Source organism: Anas platyrhynchos, chromosome 4 (genome assembly GCF_047663525.1).
Source record: "Anas platyrhynchos isolate ZD024472 breed Pekin duck chromosome 4, IASCAAS_PekinDuck_T2T, whole genome shotgun sequence".
Taxonomy (NCBI): domain Eukaryota; kingdom Metazoa; phylum Chordata; class Aves; order Anseriformes; family Anatidae; genus Anas; species Anas platyrhynchos.
This window is the reverse complement of record NC_092590.1, coordinates 60,528,438-60,553,654: the sequence shown is the minus strand read 5'-3', so window position 1 is coordinate 60,553,654 and position 25,217 is coordinate 60,528,438. Positions and strand designations below refer to the sequence as shown.

Below are 25,217 nucleotides of genomic sequence, written 5' to 3'. Positions count from 1 at the left end.
AACTAGAGGATCCTTGAGGTCCCTTCCAACCCAGGCCATCTTATGATTCTCTGTACAGGACCCAACACAAGGTGGCTGGGACATTTACTGGTATCTATGCCTAAGCTCAGGAGGTGCTGCCACATCCCTGGATCCACTCGCAGGCTTTCCCTATGCTGTTTTTATGCGGGATTTATTGGACAAAATCATTTATGAAACAGGAGCAGTGTGTTTTTTTTTTCACCAGTTATATTTGAACTGCAGCCCACGGGCTGGAAGGAGCCTGCCAGGGTCCCGTGGAGAGGCGGCAGCCCCCGGGGCAGCCTGTCCGGCTGCAGCCCATGGACAGGGCACTGCCTATCCGTGCTGGGGGGCATAAAATAAATAAATAAATAATAATAATAAAAAAATTTTGTCACCGCGGAACTCTTCAGCCAGGAACCATTTTCCACCCGGCCCCCACGCCGGCGGCGCGCCCCGCTCCCTGCGTTGCCTGGTAACGTCCCCACGGGCGGCGGTGCGGCGGCCAAAGCGCTCCGGGCCGGCCCCCGGCGCGATGCTGGACCCGGACAGCGGGCTGTCCCTCACCATAGCGCGGATCGTGCAGCGCCTGCAGGGCTCCAGCCTCCACTCCCAGCTCGAGCGACAGGCCCGGGTGAGCCCCGGCCCGGCCCCAGGCCCGGCTCCCTGCCCCCCGGCCCGGCGCTTTGTGGGGCGCGGCCCGGGGCCTGCCCTGCCCTCCCCTCCCCTTCCCCGGCCGCTCCCCGGGGCTCGCTTTGTCCCTGTGAGGCTGAAGGGTTTCGGGGCGAATCTCGGGGCTGCCCCCTTCAAACCTCAGCCGGTCTGAAAGTGACCGGATTTGGCTTTTGTCTGAGATTTTCAAGGCTTGGAGTGCCCCCCCCCCGCCCTAGAGAGCCCCCTGGGAAATGAGGGGTTGCTGAAAAGAGCTGAAAATAAGCGAAAAACTCACTGAAAGTGCGTTATGGTAGCTGGGAAAGCAGTTTGTATGTGGTAACTTGTCTGTGTTTGAAACCATATTTTTATATTTCAGGTGAACTCCCTATCAGATATATTTTATTTTAGATTTCATGACCATGACAATACAGTAGTGCTACTACAGCTATCAGTGCATGCACTGAAATCCTTTGGGTTTCATTTTATAAAATCTTGGGGTTTATTTAACATTTTGCAAACAATGCTTAAAGTTGTGCAGGTTTGTTTTAGGATAGGATGCCCATTACCTGCCCTAGTTGTGTTGAGTTTTTAATTTAAATTAGATTTTCTTCTCTCAATGAGAAACCTAAAGCCTTCCCTAGCAAGAGGCATTATGTCTTTTTTGGGGGGGTTTCTTTTTGTTTGAAACACCTGCTGGTTTGGTCTCCAAAAGCTTTTTTAAATATATGTCTATCTGCCTGGCTCTTGTTGACTGAATTCTCTGAAAAAAACGTGAGTTAGCAAACGTGCATGACTTTAAGGAGGCTAGGTTTATAAAACAACCCAGATGTTGAGTTCCTGGTATGTGTTGGGGAATTCAGTTCCTGTAGGGGAATTCAGAAGCCCAAGTAGATGGCCTGATGTGATGTGTGGAGAGTTAAATTCAAGAACTTGTCCTTGGTAATGGCAGCAATGGGTTTTCAGAACAGAGCTCTCTTTTAACAACTCCATTACTGATTATAATGAAAAGTTTGTGCCCATCTCTGCTTTTATTCTCTCTGCTCTGTCTCCCACAAGGCCTCATTTCACAGCCGTCTGGTACTTAGCACATTTTTTTTAATACACAGAGAGGTATTTACATGCTGCTGGTGGATGGCTATTTTTCTGAGCACCAGGTGGGCAGTCTGAGGACCGTAGCAGTGCCCCTCTGCGATCTGATGTCTGAAATGGCCCTTAAATATCTGCATCCCTCCCTGATTCTATAGCAGGTCGGCACTGACTCAATACAAGCTGAAACTGCGTAATCTAACAGCATGAGGGTAACCTGTGGAGTAAATAAATCCCAGTGTAATGGTCACTGTTAAATCTGTCCTGATAGCTTCACAGAACAGAAGAGAAGAACTTGGTGCACGTATGGATGAAGGGCAAAGGGGAGGAGACAAATGTTCAGGCTGATTCTTACAGTAGGTGTTTGAAGAATTTGTAGTAGAAGATTAAGTAAGAGCTATAGCTCAGTATAGTCATCTGAAAGACTGGAAGGTCTTTAGATATACCAATAAACAATTTAGCAACGTTAAAAGTCATCTTTCAGAGCCTGCACTTTAAGTTAATAGGGCCAGAAGTACATCCCCTTTGTCAGGAATCTCTATGTTCTGCTTGATCTTCATTTTTTATAGACCTTACATGCATTTATGTTTTTTTCTTGTACAATATAGACTTTTTCTATCTATATCGCTCATCGTATTATCTCTGTGCTGTGCAATTGCAAAGGCCCTATCTGCATGTTCCTTATCTTTGCTTCATCCATATTTAGCTATATGGAATTTTGAAGGTTTCTGACTTTTGCCACTCTCCGTATTAAATTAATGCTTGATTTCTCTCCCATTGCCTGGAGTGCTTCTGAAGTTGCATTATCAAATTCAAATCTTTGCTGCTGCTGTGCATCGCGCCCAAACTCCAGTTGGTCAGTAGGGCATGGAGGATTTTTTTGTTGGCTGGTTACTTTTCGGTTTCTGAACAAAGTCTCCACTGCTTACAGTGCTGAGCTATCGGTGGTCCCTTTTTTAGTTAATTTTAAGTTACTTTTTGAAAGCCATGCTGTATTTTGAGAAATGCATTGAGGCAGTGTGTCTTAGTAAAACTTATTGTTTTGGATATTATTGCTACAGTTATATTTTACCTTTACAGTCATTGATATTTATATGTCAGTGTAGAAACATGAGAGTTGGAATGCATCGTAAAATCTGGTATAATATTGCCTGATACTTTTAAGGTGTCGTGTAGTCTCGCCGACGTTATTTTAACTTTCAGCAACAACTGTTTTGTAAACTTATCTCTTCTTTAAAGTCTAGGAAGGAGAGCTGAGAATGAACAGTTTCTTTCACCAGTTAATAGAATCTGGGGGAAAACACAACTTCCTGACATTATTTGTGAGAGATGATGGAGTAGTCCTGCGGTTATGAACTGATCGCGCCAGCGCTGCGTTGGACTGACACTGGGAGCCCATGCCTGTGTCAAGAACTGTGATGTGCAATCTCTTTAAAATTAGTTTGGTGTGGGCACCAAATGATTTGCTGTCACAGCTCAGGCTCTGTGGGTATCAGATAATCACATTTTTGTCCCAAGGAGTGAAATAGAGGTAGGGTCATATGCTAGCTAGAGGAGATTGGGAAAAGAAATGCTAGGTTGATTTCTTAGGTTGAGTTTCAATATATTGATGATGTGCCTGCACTTAATACCAAGAGATTAATGCAGGAAAGAGTGAGTATAGTTTTTATTTTGGGTCCTGTTTGAAAGGAAATAATAACAGTGATAAAGTATGGAACTATTAGCTAATAGCTTTTCAATGGGTAGGAGTGCTGCTGGGGCCATTGGAGTTTCTGAAAAGAAATCTGATTGCAATTTCTCAGGAACAACTTTCAGAGTGTGAGACTGTAACCAAATTTGTTTGGTTTTGTCTTCATTCTTCCCTTTCTGTAATGTTTTAAGGTAAAAAATAGAGGTGGTTAGGGAAATGTGAAATCTTCAGACAGAAAATGGAGTTTGAAATCAAAATTTTGTGTAAAATCTTGCTTTTCTATGTTGGGGGGAGAGCAGAATCTTCATCAGGGAAGTGAGAATAAAACTGGAACAACTGAGAGATCTGAAAAAAGTGTCACTTTTTAACAGAGGTATTTAACAGAACATCAAAAATCTTTGCTCTCTCCAGAGCCCTAATAGGAATCTGCCCGAGTTGCCTGGAACTTCTAATGGTCAGGGGCAAATAACAAGTTAAGGTTTTAAAGAAAAATAAAATGAAAAAAAACAGTAATAAAAAAGCCTAAAGAACTTCCCTAAAACAGGAGGTGAGAATAAAATGAAGGGTAAAGGTTCTAAATTATATTTTAAATCAAGTAAGAAATAGCCACAGTCAGTACAAGGAATCCCTCCGGGCATTTTGTGTGTGGACACTTCCAGATCTGTGTTTCTCATAAGATGCTTGTGGCAGGAGTGCTTTAAGGAGAAGCCATAGCAGAACAAGGTAATGGCTGGCTGAGGAGGCTGAAAGTGGAAATGTGAGGTCTAAAGACCTAAATTATCAACCCAAGTGAGAGGTGAGGGACTTCATAAGACTTCAGCTGGGGCAAAGAAAGAGAGGAGCACCAGGAATGATGCTTGTTGAAGCTGCCTCTGTGTGTGCTTCTAGAGGGAATGCGGGTGAACATTTCAGGGAGTGAATGATCTGCGAGATACCTGCAGGTATGGTTTTCAGGGCACTTTTTCCCAACAGTTACAAAAAAAAAAGTTGATACAGATTTCTACTTAAGTAAAAGATCAAATTAAGAAAGAGAATGTTTCTGTGAAATGTAGCATTTATTTAATAAAACTTAGCAAGTAAACACAGGCTCATGAGTCATCAGAGATAATTAATGATTCCTTTTCGTGCATCGCATTTAACAAAGAGCTTGCTATCCCCTTCTGATAGAGCTCGTGCTCTGGTCCAAATGGCTCAGCAGTTACATCTGCAGTGTAATGAATTTTAAATTGAATGCAATTATGAATACTTTGAACAGATTATGGAGTTCACAAACAATGCAAGCTTGATTTGCAGATTTATTTTCTTAGCAATGTGGATTGTATACGTTTTCCCTTGCATTTTGTTTGCAGCGCTAATCTTGTGTTTAAATAAAACCTAGAAAATTAATTAAAACATCAAAATTGCATTATTAAAAATACATCCTGTACATCTTGCGGGAGAACTTAACGTTTTAAGCTGTTGTTTACTGCATGAGGCTATTCGAAACTCTGTTTCAACTACTAGATTTTTTTAAACTTGTTTCTACTTGTATGGGAGAGTTCACAACACTCACCGGTAGTGTAATTACTGTAGGAATGTGCAAGTGCTGGAAAAATGTCAGTGTATTCAGGGTTCTCTACTTCCTGAAGGTCTAGTTATGCTCAGAAGTATTCGTCTTTTGCATACAGAAATATATAAAATAAACACAAATCGCTCCCTTAAATTTCTAGGATTTTTAGGTGTTTAGAGTGTTTACACTGAAATTGTCATAATACTTGAAGTGGTTTTGAACAAGTCAACTTGATTCTGAGAAAATCTAGTTATGGCCAAATTGAGTATATGAAAAAGGGAATTATTTTTTTAGCCTTCATTTGATTTCAGTCTGTTAAAGTTGGACTACACTTGGGATAGTGTGCATTATTGTAATTTGGGAAATAATAGCTGTAAAAGCTAAAAACATTGATCGCTTGTGCAAAGTCATAGTGAAGACTAATAAATGCACTGTTGGTGTGCATACATGTCTAAAACAGAAAGGTGTTGAAAAGGGATGATGGTGGACAGCCAGTAAAAATATTTAGTGTCTAAAGTTAGTTGCAGAACTGGTTGCATCAGGGAAAAACAAAAAAAGCATTCACCTGGTACAATTCCACATTTCAGTATAGTTGGACCAATTTTCTGTAGTGATTATTTTTGGGGAAGTAAAATAGCTTAGCACTGGTGTTATGCTGTGATGCTTTATTTTGTTGAACTTCCTCTCTGTAGTGTGTTGCTGGTCCTCTGGCCACTTTCCTACACTGCTTTGAATGCTGTGCCTTAGGGGCTCATCTGTCTTCTTGCATGATCAATTCTGCTTCGATCCTGACGGCTGAATGCTATTTCCGAGTTTAGATGTTAATTTGCAACTCAATTTGTCCCTTTGTGTTTGCTTGCTCTACAAATCAATTTTCTACACCATTTTCCAACTAGGAAATGCTATCCTTTTGTTTCAGTGTTGAGTCTTTGGATTTTCTTCCTTGTTGACATGCAGTACAGAACATGTAATACGTTTAGAGTATCACTTATGATGGTGACTGCCCGGATTTCAACAGGATACCTTACCAAAATCAGAGCTGTGTGCAGAATGTAAATACAAAGGATTGCTAGTGCATTCCACCAGCTACTAGGAAGAAAATCAACTCTGTTCTAAGTGAAACCAGGACAGTACCTTATCCATTTTGAATAAATTTTGGCAAATTCTTGAAGTTCCAAACTGTACTTTCTCTTCTGTACAGCTGAAGGATGAGAATGCCAAGAAATGCCATAAGGATGGCTTGGCTTAGGAAGAAATGCCCACCAGCCAGTTGCTCCTTGATTTGCAAGGGCTGTGCCAAGACTGCAGATGAAGGTGGACACCCAACCCTTAAACCGTGGTGTCCTAACCATAAGAATATGTACAGTGCCAAATCCTATACAGCCTTAGACTGGAAAGGAAAACAGTAGACATTAACATTTTTAAGAAATACTTTGTTACTGTTTGCTCAAATGTGCTCCATTCATCTCTTTCTCTGTTTAGGACTCTGTCTTGGCCTGGTTGAGCCACTGGATAGCATCACTTCTTCCCTGGTCTGGCTGTTGTTTTTTGCCCTCACAGGTTTTTAACTTCTACTGCTCCGGCTCCTTTACCCTGCCTTTGATAGACTCCTGGAAGATTATCTTTTCTTTTTTTTTAATCTTTTATCAAGATGTGTGTATTGAAATTGGAGAGTCTGCTTGTGTGTACCCTGTATTTTGGTCATGCAGGAAATTAATTCAATTCATCAGTACATCACCTCAAGGTGTTTTTTCCCCCAATAAACTGCAGGCAGGCATTTTTATCAGCATAAATCACAGTAATGTTTTCTATAGAAAAAAATTTTGTTAATGTGTTTTTCATGCTACCAAAAAGCCATAGTGGTGAAAATGCAAACGGTATTTCAGCAGTACATTGTAATGAGCAGTTTACAAGCAAACAAAACCTACCAAAATACTGAAATGGTGTTTGCAACATAATATTGACAACTATTAGGAAAATTAACTAATAGGAGTAAGTTGTAATCATGGAATGGCTCAGGTTGGAAGGGACGTTAAAAATACCATCTAGTTCCAGTATTTTTGCATTTGGCTATGTTATGCAGACCTGGGATGTGTTCTTCTGTGTTACAGCTGTTTCAGCCCCGAGCTGGCCTGGCTGCCAGGTACTCACATTTCGGGTATCACATTGATCAGCAATGCAGTATGCAATGAGCCCTTAACAGCAGCAGCTGGTGTGGCTCTGTGGCTCTGTCTGGCACTGTAGGGGTCCATTGATTGTAATCAGAAGGAACAAAAGGAAAGGTAGAAAGGGGGCTTGGGAAATGGGAAGAGGCTCTAGGGATCACATCCTGAAATGACAAGAGTGGGACAGAAGTGCCCTCTGCGGAAACGAACATAATTTTGGGGGAAATTTTCATGTTTCTTATACAAAAATTTGACTCAGTAGGGTGTTTTGCATTCAAGAGAAAGAAAAGGACACAAGAAATGGACTAAAATATAAAAGTTGTAATAAATATTCTCAGCAGCATGTTTGCTGCAAGCAGAGCTAGCTGTGAAATAGGAATTGACTGAACAAAGGGGCATGAAGCAGCGACGGTAACAGGTGGATGTGAATTGCTGGCATAAACCATGGAGGTTTTCCCTGAAGAGCCATCCTGCTTCTTTCCTGACTGCCACCCTGCAGCACGTGAAGGGTTCCCTGCTTTGGTTTTATCTCTTCTACTGCTCTGGAGCTGCAGTGTACCTCGGTGATACTGTGTGGCCTGACAGGGAAAATGGGAAGCTTTCCATAGAGACTGAGCTCCTTTTTCCCCTCTCACAACATCCCGTGTCAGTTTCCAGGAATCCACACACACACACAAGGGGTCTGACATTGATACTGACAATCTCTTTAATGAGCCAAAAGCCCCAATTTTGCAGCTTCATGTACAACAGGGAATTGAAATATTGTTCTCCTGTCTGCACATTCGTCACTTGGTGCACTGCTGCACTTTCAGGACAGTCAACAAACTTGTTAGTACATTGTTCAGCTTTCTCATGTTGTGATTCATCATCTGTCAATGAATTGAGTTTCTGAGGGTATTTTGCATATCTGGAAGTGATTATTGAAGCATGCGTATACTACAGGACCCACAGATAAATGCCCTGTGGACTGTGGCATTAAAATTGGCAATACTTAACCCAGGAGACAAAATTTACCAAAATATTCAGAAAGAACTCTGAAGTAAGGCACGAGGTGCCTGGGTTGAAGTATGTTATTTTATTTTGAATTCATACAGGGGAGGCACCAAGCCTGCTTTTAGTGATGGTCCTTTGCCAGCATTTGCTGTGCTGCTGAACAGAACACGTTTGTCATTTGATGTGAGAATCAAGCAACTCCCTGCATCTTATGGTTTGTCCTTACGATGACCTTTCCATCTCCAAAAGCATGCTTGCAGCCTCTTTGCTGTTGCAGTCAATGCACCCAATCCAAAAACCTTCATTACCTGTAATAACAAGGTGGCCCAAAACGGCAAAATGTTGATGCTCAGTCTCTGTGTTTTTATCCCTTCCCCTTTTCAGCTGGCTGTATGAAGGAGTGAAAGCTTGCCGTGCTGTCAGCAGTGCTGTTAGTGCTGGCACACTGCTGAGGAGCTGGCAGTGAGTGTTTATAAGCAGCACAATTTATCATAATAGAATCAGCAGCTGATATGGCTGCAACACTGCTGAGTAGATTTTGGTAAGCGGTATCTCAGATTTCTAGGTAGCTGATGTGGCCATATGCTTCGAACTCCCCAGCATTGCCAGAGCAAGGCATATAAGTTTCACACGGAGCTCCCAGTGATATTTTCAAGTCTGCAGACAGGCTTGCTCTTCTTTTCCAACCCTCTAGATTTATCCTCCAGTGCCAGTTGGCTATGGCTGCACTTCTTGTTTAGGAAACTATGCGTTACAGTCACTTCACGAAGTTCCTGGGTTTCTGACTGATGTCCATTTGGAGCTTTTTGGTCTGTTTTTCTTCTCTTCTTGGTCTGTCTACAGGAAGAGATGCTATAGCAGCTGCTCCTGCTGCTGCTGAAAAATCTGCAGCAACATCTTCATGGTAGGGCTGTGGAGCTGGTTGTTGGCTTGTGTCAAGTGGATTTTGTTACAAGGGACTGTATATACCTTATAATCAGAGCTGCAGAGGAGAATGTTTGGTCCACAGCTTTTAGCTGAAGTTTGAAGATGGCACTTGTTACCTGCCAGGTTAAGCGAGAAGTTGTGGAACATTTTCAGTTTGATCCTTTCATATCAGTGACCAATCCTTTACTGTGTAGAAACTGGCATTTGTGCTATGTATGTAGGGTGATTCCTCAGAATGTCAAAAACCTGTATGCCACCGGTAGGTCCTCTCCCTTTACCCATGTACAGCTTTTATCACTGATGTAAAAACAAAGATTGATTTAGGAAAAAGTTGGCTGACATTTTTGACTGTAGCTACCACCTTCAAGTTAGTAGGAGGCAGTTTGCTGTGTAACACTAAGCATGCATATTTCTTAATTCATAACTTAAAATACACGGATTCCTTTCTTTTTAGTGAATGTTTTATGCTTATTAATTTATTCCTTTATGATTTTTTCATGTTAGGTTAGCCTACACAAACCTGAAATTAAACTGGAATCACTGAAAGAAGATATTAAAGATTTTCTGAAGACATCAGGTTTGTAATACTTCATTCTTTCTACTAACATTCAACTAGATGACCTTTAAGGTCCCTTCCAACCCAAACCATTCCATGATTCTATGAAAAGGAAGAAGATGGAGTCCTGTAAGACTATTGAACTTTTTATAATTTTCTGCCTGAATTAGCTTATGTATCAATTAATTGTTAGCTGTGTTTTTATAAATAAGACGTAGTCAATAGAAGAAAGATTGTAGGTTGCAGTGTTCAGTAAATCCAATGGAATTAAATAATTAAAATTTACAGTAGGTTTAAGCATGACTGAGACCTAGCCCTTATTTCAGCAAGACACATCTTTGTGTATGGAACTCATAACAAAAAATAGTTGTTTTTACTTTAGGTGTGTTGTGATACATGTAGTTTAAAATTTGAAGTTGTCTTTGAAGTTGTTAGCACTTCAACATGGAGATTGTGTGAGGCATTGCTAAAATACAGACAATGCAACAGGATTTGTGAGAACTTTTATCAGATTATTAAACAGGATAGAACAAATCGAGAGGGAAGAATTTCTTGGATTACAGCAACATTTTGAATGTGCCATCCAAAGAAGTAATTTTATCATTTTACAAGATACTGGTAATTTTTTTTTAAGTTATGAATGATACGAGAGTTTAGTCACTTTATAAAAATGAAAACAGCATTCATGGAGGTACTCTTGAAAAGTTTACCCCTAGGTAAATTTCCAATTTCCTCTGGAAGCTGTAGGATACGTAACTATAATGTGAAGATTTGGTAAGTGATACAAGATCTGTAATCACCAGGAATGCTGTGTCTATTAATATTTATAGTTGTTTTAACAATATGTTTTTGAAAAACTACCAACTAGTTATTTAACCAAAGCTGTATTATAATTATTTGAATAGCAGATGGAAATAAAAGATATTCAACCTTTATACAGACTTGAACTTGTAATTGTTCCTACCTTAATTAGGTTCATCTCTTCCTGTCTTCATCTCTTCCTGTCTGTCTGGTAGGTAGACGTGAATTGAGACAGGACAGAGAACTCTAATGATTCTAAAGCAACCTCTGTTTCATGTTCCATTAGTATTAATTCCTAAAGTTGTATTCTTGATTTTTATTTCATTTTAACAGGTTGGGAAAAGAAGCTTCAGAATGCTGTTTATAGTGAACTCAACGTGTGAGTTTATTTAGTGTTTTTATTTAATAAGTTCCATTCATGTGATTTAATTCCTTTATGTTGTTACGCTGATATGTTGTTATTATCTGCAAGATCTGTCATACCAGGGGTGCCAACCTCATTTCTATTTTAAAGGACCATTATTTTCTTATTCATCCTAGTGAAAATACTGGACTCAAATGTACAGTTATTTTTTTGTTATTTATTCAGCAAGTACAAGACTGACCTTACCAGCTAAAACTTGGGGGAGACTTTGGGAGGCTTTCCCAAATTCTTATGATGAGGACTGATTGAATGCATTTAAATAAATGAAAATTCAGGCTATGACAAATGCTTTTGGTAAATTTTGTTTCCTGAAAGATGTTTGAGACAGATAAAATTAAGCCAGAGGAAATGTTTGGCAACAAGTCACTGGTTTTAGTACCAGAAGAACTCATGTTGTAATGTTACTAATAGTATTACATTCTCTGTGTCCATAGGAAATTCTGAAGAAATAATTTTAAAAATAATGCTTATTTTTAGTTTCGATCACCATACACAGTGTTTTTACTTGTGTTCTCATAAAAAATATATGTTTAAGTTTACAAGTAATTAATTAAGCAAAATAAAGATCTGAACATTTAAAATGTACTATACTTTCTTCAAGGTTTCCTTCACCCTGTCATCCTGCAGCACCTCCTGAGCACATGAAAGAACCATTAGCTTATATGAGGAAAGCACAGGTTGGTTGTTACCAATTTTACAGTTCTTAATAGATCTTTGGTTAGGCTATTTGACATTTATTTCAATTTTAACATTATTGTACAATTTCTAGCATTTATACCTTACAAAAAACATGTAATTGTATGTGTGTTAAAGTTAATAATGACATTGTATATTTGATATTTTATATACATAGCAAAAATGCTCAAGTAATTCTCCAACCATGAACAAAGTAGGATATATTGGCAGGTAGCTGAATGTTACAGAATAGAGACCATGTAAAACATAACAAGAAGGAAAGTTTGATTCTGTTGAGAAAAAGAAGTGTAGATATTAGTCATTTTACTTAGAGTTACAAAAATACTATTTTGAAAAGATACAGGTAGGCAGTTTTGCAATGAAAGTCAACAGGCTGTGCAGATCATGAGATCTTCAGGAAGAGATACCTTCAGTACTTAGAAATGTGAAAGGAAGGTGAAAACTATAGAGATAAGGAGGTTAAGAACTGTTGAAGGAAAATAAGAGAAACAAGACTGTAAAAGATTGAGCAAAGATATTGGATGTCAGGAAAAGAATATTTTTACTTCATTGGATTTTTTTTTTTACATGCCGTATCAAATAAATAAAAATTCCTCATAAAGCTTTTTTTTCTTTCCATATTCAAGAGTACGATCTAACCAGAATGTTTGTGGTGAGGATAAAATTGTATTTAACTCAGCCGTGTCTAGAAATATATTGCAGTATTCTCTTATAAGTTATTCAACAAATTGTGTTACTTTTTTCAATCATCTTGTTGCTTATTCCAGTAAGTCTCATCTTGCTGCCCTGGGTTTTCAGTCTGTAGCATTTGGGGACAAAGATTGTATTAAACAAATTTTCTTCTGTGATGTGGAATGCGATGCCACAATTTACTTCACCAAAATAATCATTCATATCAATTTACTAATGCAAAAAGCACAATAGCATTCATATATGTGTTTATATATTTATATGTTTGTCTGAGCAAGATTTGTTGGTTATTATTTTATAAGGTGTATATAATACTTAAATTGCACAATATTTTTAGCGCTGTATGGAAACAGCAGTTCTTCTGATAGTTTAGGAATGAAAAGAAGTCCTTTGTTTACTTGTTTCAAAGTTTCATAGATCTATTTCAGAGTATTAGGCATCCCTATCTGCTTCTAAACCCTTTCCTGAAATACAACTCTTCAATAAAAACATACAAATCCTTTTCATAGGGAATTACTGATAAATGGTAACAGTTGCAAAGTTGCATAAATACATGGTTAGGGAATTTACATGTTTTCTAAGAACACCAATTTATATGAGAGAATTTGATTTTCAAGATGCACTCATTTATCACTGTAAGTAGTAGGACTAATAAAAAAAAAAAGGATGATCAGAGCAGTAGAATCATAACTAAATTTTATTATGTTACTTGTTTGAATAAAGAACAGCGAACAATATAAAATGTTTTTGAAGTCAATTTCCTTGATTTTGTTTTTGTTTACTTAAAATATTTGGAAGTAGCAAAAATGCAATTATACAGATTGCCGATACCTCTGGGGGTAAACTAAAAATAGAAATTTACTCATTTATTTCCACTAGGTATCAGAAATCTAATTAATGTTTTGAAGGTAGAAGACTGGTTTTGTTTTATTTGTAGGTAGATCTTTTTCATTTTACTTGTCTGTTAGCATCCCAACAGTTGAAGAAGAATATTTTGATGCTATCCACAAAACTTGTCCTAGTAGAAAAATGTTTTCCATGTACGTCATATTTGATTTTTGTTATTCACAGGCACTGTTTAAAGTGCTATTTCTATTGTTATCAGTTTGCTAGCATTTTCTTTATCCTCTTCTATCTTAATTAATTTTGGCCTACCTCAGTATTCTGGAAAGAAGGGTAATACTGGCTGAAAAGCATCTTATTTTGATGTAATTTATTGAAATTACTTTGCATGAATCAGTAATTAAAACTACTTACTTTTTTTTTTTTTTTTTTAACAGTAGATATTAAAATGTTCATAATTAACCCTTTTGCTTTTCAAATTGGTTATGTTTTCTGATTCTTTTCCGGTAGCCTGAAGTTTATATACTGTATTCTTTTTGTTATATCAAAAGAAAAACAGCTTTCCTGAAAATGATTAAACAAACCTCTTCCCGCCTTGTTAAATAGCAGAATTATTTCTTAAAACGTAGGCATCTTAATGCATACTAGGTGTTAGCATTAAATTCTAGGATTAAAAAATATGGACTTGGCTAACTTGCTTTATCTGCCCAGCAGAGACTGGTGTGAGTTGAAAAGTTCTTAAATCCATTAGACTCCTGTATTAACTGTTTTTTATCTGTATTTTGATGAGGTGAAATGATTGCAAGCCTTATCAGCTATTTGGTTCACTCTTGGGGATCACTAGGAAAGGCTTTGATTGATTTAGGAGAACTCTGCTGCAAACAGCAACATAGAAATGAAGTGGACAACATAAAGATAAGGACAAACAGCTAAAGAATAAGAAGCTGAGTGCAAAGAAATGTTAGGAAGTGTTTCTAGTCTGACACCTCCCATGCAGCTATGTTCTGATTGTGTCATATATAGATCTTACAAAGTTCACAATGAGCCAAACACTATAAATTCTCAACAGGAACTCTTATCATGAAAGTCCCATAAATATATAAGTCATAAATTTGCAATACTGTGTTTTAATCCATACAGTTCCTTTTTCCTGTTTTTTTTTTTAGCTGTAAGCCAGGAGCTTGATGTTTCAGGTTGCGTTCTGACAGAAAAGTAAATCAAGTAAATGTGAAGAGGAGATAGATTGCTAGATAATAAATGATGCCCCAGCATCCAGTAACAGAGAATAAAGAGCAAGAAAACAGGAAAGGAGAAGCCCATTCTGTGTTGGAGTAGGTCTTCCTACCCTGTTGCTTGAAAGGTGTTGCTTTCCAGATTAAGGCAACATTAAATCAACTAGCCATCGTCAAAGGAAGCTGAGATACTGTACTGGCTCTGGAGAACCCATGTTGTTAGGTGCTTCTTTTGTTCACCATTCTTTGAGGTTTTCTTCTGTTATTTCAAAATCTATCTCTAGTGAAAAAAATGATATTTTTTGTCTGACATTTGTGCAGCGAGAAACGTAACTCTGGGGGATCTTTTGCAGTACAGTGTTCCTTCTTGAAGGCGTGGCAGTTCTTAAAACTAGGGTATTGGAGTGCATTCACAAAAACAAGAATTCTAATGAACTACATAAGGAAATCTTAAGGGTAACTCAGTGTTTTCCACTTGAGTAGCATCAGCTACGTAGCTAAAAATACAGGGACATGAAAGGATAAGTTGTCTTCCAGTGGCCTGCACTTTGGACTTCCAGGAAAACAGAAGACTATAATTGCTTATATGCTAACCAGTTTGGTCCTTGCTCCAATGGATTCTTTACCTCCACGCTTCTAGCCAAATCTGTGAAGACCTTTCTGAGCTTTGCTAAAACAAAACCTTCCCTACTGCTGCTCGCATTTCCTCTGTCACTCTTTGCTCATTTTCAGGTCTTGTATGTTGAAGAAAGTCAATATATAAACAATAAACTTGATTAGAAAATTACCTTGGAGTCCATTACTATATTCAGTATTCATATTCTGGTAGGTTTTTTGCCTAAGACCGGATTCCCCATGTTGTACGTGCTATGCAGAAATACTTTTAAAAAAGCTTTCTGACCTGTATGTTTAGAGTTACAATATAGAGCACTCTCCAGCCTTGTTTAAAATGTGAGTAATACTACCATTGATTTCAATAAAAGCATGGGTACTAGGAACTTTCTAAAGTCTGATAGAGATGCAACCATCCATATTCTGATTTCTCCCAGAAGAGATAAGAAATCCGTAGGGTATTTTCTTTCTTGAAACAGACTGACTGACTCTGAAAAATTTTTAAATGACAATACTACATATTAAATTTTAACGTTGTGACTGCTAAAGATCCACTTAAAACATTTTCCTTCAGTAATCAATACATCTTCCTTAGTTTCTAAATCTCTTTGAGAAAGTAGAGTTCATGAGCATCAGAACTAGAGCAATACTAAGATATTTGCTAGCATTTCTCCTCTTTTAGAAATCTTCAGGTTTGGATTAGAGAAAATGTAGCCAATGATATCTGTGGCCAGATACCTTGAATTCAGCTTGCTGAGTAGTTCTTGTTGGGTACTCTCTGAAGGAATTACATTGCTATCTAGTCTTCTAGAAGAAAGAATTTTGGGATTCATAATAGTAGGGAAAAAAATGTAAGCAATACTAGTTGGTTTATGCAGCTCAGATGTATTTCTTTTTAGTTTATTTGTTGTCCACCCAGTTTCATTTAGCTTAGTTCATAAATGACCTTACTATAGTATTAAGATACATCGTTTGTAGCCATAGCAATTCCAGCAATGTGTTTTCTTGGTGTTAAATTTATTTATAAAATTATAGGAATCATCTTAAAAATGTATATGTAATTCCCTATCAGTGAAATGAATTGGTGATCTCTGGCTTTTACTTTAGCCCCTCGGCATACTGCATTTTGTTTCTACTCAGTGCAGGAAATTCCACTGTCCTGTGGCACTTGGGAGAGAGGAGGAGGTCTTTTCTGGAGGGGTTGTGCGACCCTCACTTTTATTTGGATTTGGTCACTTTTGTTTGAATATCTTTTACTGGGCAGAATCCTGAAGGCTTGGAGTATCCAGATAGTATTTATTACTAACGTGTTACATGTTTGATGCAATAACCCAACTAATCTCTGGTCAGTCAAACCGAGGGTATCAGCCTCCATTCCTCCTTGGTGTGAGCTGGTGCTCAGTCTTGCAAAGCTGCTATCATCCACCTCTGTGCTTCTTTTGTATTTTTTATAATTTGGCACATCAATGCTCTGCAGCAAAGCAGGGTTCCATAAATGCTTCATTCCATCCATGAGAGAATAAACAGTTTGTGTCGTGCTGTTGTGTAATTGTAGCATTTGGAAGGCATTTAAGTACACTAATACAGTGAAATAAAAATATGATATAGAATATTATAAAATTTACGGTGATCTGGAAAACATTTGTTACAGTCAATACTCAGTCTGTTTTGTTTATGCAAGAGAAGGTAAAAGGATTACTTGATTGTGAGAAAAAAATCACTGGTAACAGATAGCTATTGCATTTGATGGAAAATGTCATAAGAGTATTATGTAAACGGAAGCTAAAGCAAAGCAATTATAGATAAGATGTAATCTTTTCTTTTTTTCTTTTTTTTTTTCTTTTTTAAACAAAAACAAAAACCAGAACATTTGAACATCTGCCCTTCCCTTCGTTTGCTTCCTGTCTAATAAACTGCAGCCCATTTTGGACAGAACTTTAAGCTTGAGGAGCATGTGGTTAGATGGTATCTAACCACTGTAGAATTTGTGTCTAGAGCTAATTACAAATAATAAATAGAGTTAAATTAAATTAACAGGAGTCTTTGCATTTGCTTGGTTGGGGCTTGACTCATCATCCACAGAAAACTAAATTAAATATAAACCCCACCAGTGCTGTTGTAATCACGGAAGCAAAATCTTAAGTCAGTTGACTAGGAAGTCAGTACTAGCAGGCATTAACTTCAGAGGAATTATCCACAGATCAGGCACCATATGGTAGGCTCAAAGTCTAATGCAATAGACAGAAGAATCTGATTGCTCTTTAAGCTGTCCACTTGCTACTGAAGTATTTTCTTCTTCTGTTTTTCTCTTTGATATGTGAACTATTTCCTGAGTGTTATTGTAGAACTACTGCTCTTTCACCATTACAGAACACCAAATTTATAATTTTTTAAACTTCTGAGAATCATTGTGATCTCAAATATCTTTTGTAGAGAAAGACTTGCATTCTGTTCAGGTCACAAAGTGGAGGAGGCGTACTGTATGCGTAGTTCATTGTCCTGCTTGTAATCATTTTTTATTCTTGAGGAATTTGTTAGATGTGGAAGGAAGCTTGAACATTAGGCAAAAATCAGTAATTATGAAATGTGTGCTTTTTGAGTTTTGAAATTTGAATAACTCACTTAACTGGTTCTATATTGTGATGTAGATGATAAAATCTGTTTGCTCTGTTGTTTCCATTTAAACAACCATGTAAATGTTTTTGCTAACGTCAATCAGTGACTCTTGCCATCCTTTCTTATATATGACTTTATAAAACTGCATATTGTCAGTCATGGTAAAATTGGAGAGGGAAAAAAAGAAATCTTATGTTTTTTTTTTTTTGTTTGTTTGTTGTTTTGTTTTTTTTTTTTTATGAATTTCAGGGAAGCTGGGAGAAGCGAATTCTAAAAAGTCTAAATAGCATGTGCACTGAACTCAGTATCCCACTAGCACAGAAGGTAATGTATTCCCAACTTTCTGTTGTCAAATGGATGTTTTTCTGGAAGTTAAGCCTGGTCTTGTAAGCTTGTGTTCATTGTCCATTTTGCACATGGTTATCAAGAGCTGCAAGACTGGTATCCAAGTTATTTTAGTATAGAATAAATTTCAGAGATTGTGGCAGTGTTTGCTTGAGCTGAACTTGAGAGAAGTCTATAGTAAGATCTTCCTCTGCTGTTGCACAAATTAGCCTCTTGAGGGAGCAGCATGTTGGAGAGCTAATTGGCTTTTAGCAGAGCATTCCTGTGTGCAGGCTCAGCTGTATAACTTAGAGCTGCATAGCCTGTGTGCAATATGGATATACTTCGTTTGCTGGCCAGCAAAGCAGCAAACTGCTAGTACTGACACATCATTACTGGTTTTATTTGTCTCCATTCTGCATTTCTTCATTTAGAAGCTTTAATTTTAAATATTACAGAACTGGATTGCAATGTTAGAATGTTTTGTTCTTCATTTTGCTCCTTTTGCAATATGTACAATTTTTCTCTACAGTATGTAGCAAAACCTCTATAGTTCATTATAAGAGATACAGGGTGCAGCTGGTTTTGCTTTTCATGGATGGGAATTTGAGGACAAAGTCTAGCAGCTCTAGCGAATAAGCAGTAAATCCTCAGTAAAGGAGGTAAATCCTGAAACCGACTATCAAATAGCCTCAAATTCATTAGCATATTCATAAAACTATTAAATTGCCACCTTTTCAACCTTTAATTGGAACCTGGGACTTTCTGCAGAAAAAGGTAACTTCAGGCTTGGGACTGGATTTTAGCAAAGTAAGTTTGTGTTGCCAGTGCAATCTGTTTTTAAAAGTGTTACATTAATTTACATATTTTTTTACTCATTCCCTTAAAAAAGAAGAGTTACTTTCTTGTGTCTTTCAGAGGCCTGCAAGTGAGCAGAAAGAACTGCTTAATAAATGGAATGAAATGGGAACTGATGAACCAGGTAAGATCAACTAAAATTACATGCATTAAATATTTGTACATAGAAAAATGCCGTATGTATCTTATTTATTGGTCAAAGATTAATAAATGCAAAGTAAACTGATTTCAGTCCTTTTTTTTTTCTGGTTTGTTATGTTTTATTATGCATAAACATTCACTTCATTGTGATTTTGTTTCAAGTTACTGAGTTAACTCTGAGTCAGCACTTAAAGGTTATGGCATAATACTCATTATGATGCTGTAGAGATTTATACAGCAAAGGAGTACCCCTTCTAGTGTAAACTCAAGCTAATAGAAAGAAAATGTTCAGAAGTATGGATGATTAAATTCAGACATTTTATTAACAAAATATAAAAATAACACTTGCACAGAATAATCAATCATATCGGTTGGGAGAGCAAAGCTAAATACAGTTAGTTAATTCCCAAGTTCTCAAAAGAAATGATTTTGCTAGGGTAATAGTTTGTATCCCATGGAGTACCACCTACACAGTGACCAATACCTTTCATGGATTGCTGATGACAAGTCCCTATTTTTTATTTGACTATAGCATATTTCATTCAGCAATCTTCACTATTTTTTAAAAAACAAACAAACAAAAGCCAACTATTTGGAATATTATATCACTCCCATGTCTGAAAGTGGTTCAATCTAAAAACTTACCTGGAATTGATAAAAGGCTTTCTAGGACTCTTCACTTAAATATGAAGGAAAACCAAGGCACTGACTAATAGTAGCATAATCTTGGAGAGTGTGTTGTAGTTGTAACTCTTTTATTTGTCATGATGTTTTTTTAATCTTTGGTGTAATGCGTTATTGAAATTGCTAAATTGTGTTACAGCTATGGGAAAATTGCATGCATTTTTAATCTCTTTTGGTTTTAACAAGTAATCATTGAAATCTTATTTCAGATCTAAGTCTTTTCCGGCCTGTTTATGCACCTAAAGATTTTCTTGAAGTAAGTATCATGAAAAAACTCAGTGATTGAATTGCATCCATTATAGTCTTTTATGTGAGGTGGGAAAGGTAATTTTTAAGTCTCAAGGAGACTGGTAAGCAATACAATTTGTTATTATTCCAAAAAAGCATGATTGGTATGATGGGGATGATTGTACATTGAGTAATATAATAGAAAGCTCATAAAAAGGATTTGCAGTATCTTTTTTTTTTGGCAATTGTCCATATGCATATTTACACTGAGACAAAGACTAATAATAGTACTGCCTAGTACTCCTAGAACAAAGTGTGAGACCTACCCATACAATTCCCTTGCCCTACTTTGTTACAGTTTGCAAACCTTTTGCTACTAAAGGGTCCTTCTTTCATTCAGGTTAGCTTTTGCAGCTTTTTCAGGGTCTTTTCTCTTTTTAAGAACACCAGTGTCTGACTGGATCATTAGTTAAGGTTAATATCTTCTATAAGAGTAGCTCCATCTTATTTCGTAATTCATTTTAGATGTTAAATGGCAATACATTAAGCAATAAATAAAATAAATTGCAATGTGTGAAACTGATAGACTGATTGAAATCAGGTTGAAAGGTTGGTTGAAATTTTAGGTCATGTATGACGAATGTGAAAAATCAAATGTAACAGAACTCTGTGGAATTTGAACTCTTTTATCTATAACCAAATGATATCATTACAAAAATGAGATTATGTGATTGCTGAATCTTTAAAGTCCAAAATGACAGTATTACTCATCATTTTGCATGGTTCAAGCACGAAATGTTTTAATAAAACAGAACTTGCTTTACCAGCTATGCTTAGAATAGGAACTAACAATGGAGTAAGAAGCCTTGTTGATGACGGTGAACTTAATGCTGACACAGTAGGAGGTTTGGGGTTAAAATGAGATTGAAAATAAAATAAAAAAAAACTGCATCTGTATATTTTGTCAGTTATACAGGAACCAAATCATCAAGGACATAACAGTGTGGATTTATAGAGTTAAGATGGCCTCCTCATTTGCAGAATAAAATGTAGATGTCTAATAGTGAATCATCAGTCAAGAGTCAATGTATTTTAATGTTTGATGTGATTTAGTACAAGTCTAATGGAATGTCTTTTGTAGTGGTAGAGAAAATGTATCATATTTCTGATTTACGTATGAAATGTTTCATGGTTATGAATTGCCAGTACATTTCTGAATCCAACAATAAACTTTCTGTCCATTGTATTACATTTCTAAAGAGTGCTTCTTGTCCAATTAGAAATATCTGAAATTTTTAATTAAACAAATTTTAATTTTCGTTTTCCATCACTTAAATACACAATCAAGTTGTGTATATAGTCTTGAGTTTACAGATGTTTGCAAATGAATCCATTTTCATTTTGGACTTATCCAGTGACCGTTTTTTTTAAAATATTTTCTTTCCAGAGTATGTAGTTTATTACGTTAATCTTTTAATTTATAAGTCTGATGATGAGTTTATGTGATATTAGAATACTTAGAAGACTGAGAATTACAGAGATAGAATGTTGTAGAATTTTATAAGAGCAAGAAACTTATCTTAGAAACTAACCTTGTCAGCTTAACATTATAATATCAAAATATATACCCATGAAATTAGAGTATGTAACAGACGAAATTCCATTATATAGTCTAGTTATTTATCTTGACATTGAGTCCTTGTCTCTTAAATTTTACCCTTACTTTAGATTTTTAAATTTGTTTAAAAAAAACAAAAACTCAAATAGAAGGAAGTGTTTAGAGTTATTGTTATTTAGTAAGAAATGATTGTAGTAGCAAATTGTATAGTGCTTTGATTGAATGCTACATAGGATTGCCAATGTAAGAATATGAATAAAAATTCTTTCAGAAAAAAAAAGTAGTGCTATAGAATATTCTAGATATTGTAGCCATCAGGAGGATATTCTTAAGTGTTCAAATAGCTTTGATAAAGAAGCTGATTTTTTTTTAAGACTTCACTATGTAACCAGCACTTAATCTCATATATGAAAAATTATTTCTGTTTTTTTATTTCATAATTTGGACTTAGTTTTCAAAGTAGAATATATTTGCATCCTGAACAATTTGGCTCCTTTGTGATTTTGAAAAGTTGATATATGGTCTGATGTAATTTGGGCCTATACATATGATAGTTTCAGGAAATGGTCTTATGCCAAATGTACTGTTTACAATACTGATGATTTTGAGAACATTTCTGAATGTAAATTTCTGAAAATGTGCAAGGAATGACAGAACTACCATTTTTAAGGTACTGATGAATCTTCGAAACCCAAATTATGAGAATGGAGAACAACCTAGTTTCAGAAATCATCTGGGGCTAATTCAGGTTCCTCTAAAAGTTAAAGATATTCCAGAATTGGTAAGTATATTCTTTCTTACAAGAGGTTTCTATAAAAATTAGTTTGCCTTGCTAATGAACAAGATTCTAAACAATAATAACATTAAAATTGAGTAAGTTTCTCCTTTTGAAACTGAAAATCAGTATGAACATGTAGTGGGTCAACGGTTAAAACAGAGCATAGAAAAGTCTTTTTAAAAGTAGTTTTTAATGAAAAATAAAATATAAAAAATAAATTGTCACTTGAGAAATTTCCATTTTGTGCCACATCACTGTTGATTTGTGCCAAAAATATACATATGTATATTTTCTTCATTTTTTTTTGTGAAGGTAAACTCTAAAGACGCATTTTATTGTAATGAATTCTATAGTTTTATTTGAGCTTGCACATGATCAAGTAAGCTGACAATCAGTGTCTGATATTCTCTTAAAGTAATTTTAAATCTTGTTATACTGTCAGACTGTAAATGGAAGGAAGCGCTTGAATACAACTGTTATCATTGGAGGATAAGAGAGCTGTTCTTAAGGCTCCACTGAGAAGGTTGCTGAGGAGTTTATGCTATCCTTAACCTGATCTCTCATTTCCCACTTTATTACATACAGGCGTATTTCATAGTCAACATGAAAAATGACACTAGACTAAGTATTGATGTGAGATTTTTCTCTTTAAAAAAACTGGGATCGTGTTTCATATATATGCATTTAAAAGAACTGTGTTTGGTTTAGAAAATATTTGCATTAAACCTTTCAGAAGAAATCTCATGACTTAGAGAATTAAACACTACTAATTACTTTGTTACGGTTTTGTTTTGTTTGTTTGTTTGTTTGTTTTCAGAAAGAAGATTTCAGTGAACTAGGCTTAAATACGGGACAGCTGGGTATTGATGATTCAGCACAAGTGCCTCCTGGTTAGTAAATGCTGTGGTTTAGTCATTTACTTAGAGAAATAATGCATAGAATACAGTGCAAATATCAAGTAGCTTGTGTATTTTTTCCATAATGAACCATAAATATTTATTCTGCACCTATGAATTTAATGATTTTCTTGGTAAAATACAGCTAATAATAAGCAACATTGAAAATACAAAGGGTCAGATTTGAAGATTTAAAATTAGCATATTTACAGCTTGAAAATATGTTAATTTCAGGTGGTTGAACACTTCAGGATCAAGCCTGGAGAACAAACTTTTCTGTCTCCAAAACTACAGAAAATACTGATAAATCTTAAGTCAACCCTGCAGTGTGACACCACTAACAGATTCATATATATACAAATATCTTCTGTTGTTTTTCCTGGTATACAATTATTCCTATATAAACGGGTCTTAAAATGGCCTCTTCATGTGAAAATGGAAAACACTGAAGTTATTTTTCTTTTTAAATGGAAATTTACCTATTCAAAGTCTTGGCTTTTGCAGTGTAGTGCTACTTTTGTATTTGTGTCCTTCAGATGAGAAGAAATTCTTTGGTATTATCTCTTCGTATTTCTTGGAAAAAAACATTGATGCTGATGCAGGTTAATATTTAGTGACTTTGCATTCAGCTGATTTTTACTGCTAGTGATGTGTAGTAAAAATACAGAATACTTTACTGGGTTGAGTGTCATTTTTTTCTAATTTATTTTTTGTAGTTCATTTCTATTTCTTTATTTCCTAGAGTTCTTTGAAAATGAACATGTACGTGTTGGACAAAAAGGTACGGATATGTTTTCATTTGTTTAAAAAAAACACCAACAACAGAAACCTATGAGTAGTACGAATACAGTTTGTACTTTCATACCTCCTATGCCTTTAGAATTTTAACAAGGTAGGCAGACAAACAAAACATAGGCAGTCATAACATTGTAATTTAGACAAGGGCAGAAAAGCAAGCATTGCAGCCTACCAGTAGCTATCAGATAAATAACTCCACAAATATTTCATTAAAATGAAATAGGAAGCATAGGCACATAACTTTTTGGTGATGACTTAACTTATGCTGCTACTGAATTTCATTTTAAAATCACAAGACTCTGGACTCCCTTCCCTGCACACACAGTTCTCATTAATGAAATGGGTTTTACGCCAGTGCGTCAGAACAACGTCTTTTTAATTTGCAGTTGCAGAACTTGCTAAATATTGCAATACTTAGTTACCATGTATACAGCTTTTTCTGAAAAAGGTTAGGAGTTTCTGTGATGGCTGAGACTTGATCCAGAAAGGAAAAAAAAAACATTTATTAGTTCCAGTTCGCTTATAGGAGTGTACGTGCAGGGAATGTTTGAAATATATGCAACTTACAGTTTCTTGTGATTTGTGCAAAACATTATCAAAGGAAAAAAGTGGGGTGGATACCATCTCAAAAGTCCTCCATCCCTTTTTTGTTGTTGTAGTAACAAAACAATGACCTTTCTTTGTCTTCTCCTTTTGTGGTCCTTCTGTTCATTGTCTGTTCTCTGATCCAAGTGCAACTCATTAGGGTGCTGTCCATCTCCCTGTTCTTTTCTTTTTTCTCCAAATCAATTCTCCACCCAAACTTACTGAGCCATTCATTTAAATCCACAATGTAACTCTTAGTCCTCATCTTGTCTCTTTAGAGCAGCCTCTATTACACAGTTGGTCTTAACTTTTTGTACGTGCAAAGACATGGAAACTTGTAAAAGTGTAAGCTAGAGTGTTGACCATGAATATTTAAGTTCATTCAGTGGGATTTCTTTTGCATGCTCTATTGGATTTTAGAACATAAAGTGTTCTTTATGTCCTTGGTTGCCATGGGTGCATTGATTTTCTTTTATGCAATACATACGACCTAGTCTGAGGAGCTACATTTTATTATAATCTAATTCGTAATTCCTTTATTGTGTTGTAAAACTTAATCTTGTATGTAGCAAAACTACTTTTTCATACTTTGTGTCTCAGTAAGAAACAGAAAGGTAAACAGTTTTTTTTTCTTTTTGCCCCATTCTTTAGGGGGGAAAAAAAGATGACACGCCATCTGTGTTAAGAGCTCTGCTCATTAAACAGAAAATTTGTAGACCAGTTATTCAGTACTTCAGAAGAGAGAGAAAAAGATAATTCAGTAGGTTTATAAT

At 36.2% G+C, this 25,217-nt stretch overlaps 1 protein-coding gene across 2 annotated transcripts in view; it reads left to right on the top strand.

Annotated features, from left to right (window-relative positions):
* The first annotated feature begins 453 nt into the window (after positions 1–453).
* Positions 454–25,217, top strand: part of TBC1D19 (TBC1 domain family member 19) — a 46,419-nt gene continuing 21,655 nt past the window's right edge. The window contains exons 1-10 of one of the 2 annotated variants that reach the window (XM_027457289.3): positions 455–634; positions 9,569–9,641; positions 10,755–10,800; positions 11,447–11,522; positions 17,784–17,858; positions 18,777–18,840; positions 19,751–19,797; positions 22,058–22,168; positions 22,983–23,055; positions 23,804–23,842. In XM_027457289.3, coding sequence (XP_027313090.1) covers positions 536–634; positions 9,569–9,641; positions 10,755–10,800; positions 11,447–11,522; positions 17,784–17,858; positions 18,777–18,840; positions 19,751–19,797; positions 22,058–22,168; positions 22,983–23,055; positions 23,804–23,842 — 703 coding nt within the window. In that variant the 5' untranslated portion in view covers positions 455–535. Of the gene's footprint in view, positions 635–9,568; positions 9,642–10,754; positions 10,801–11,446; positions 11,523–17,783; positions 17,859–18,776; positions 18,841–19,750; positions 19,798–22,057; positions 22,169–22,982; positions 23,056–23,803; positions 23,843–25,217 lie in introns of both variants that reach the window. The other variant, XM_038178705.2, reaches the window with a different exon arrangement.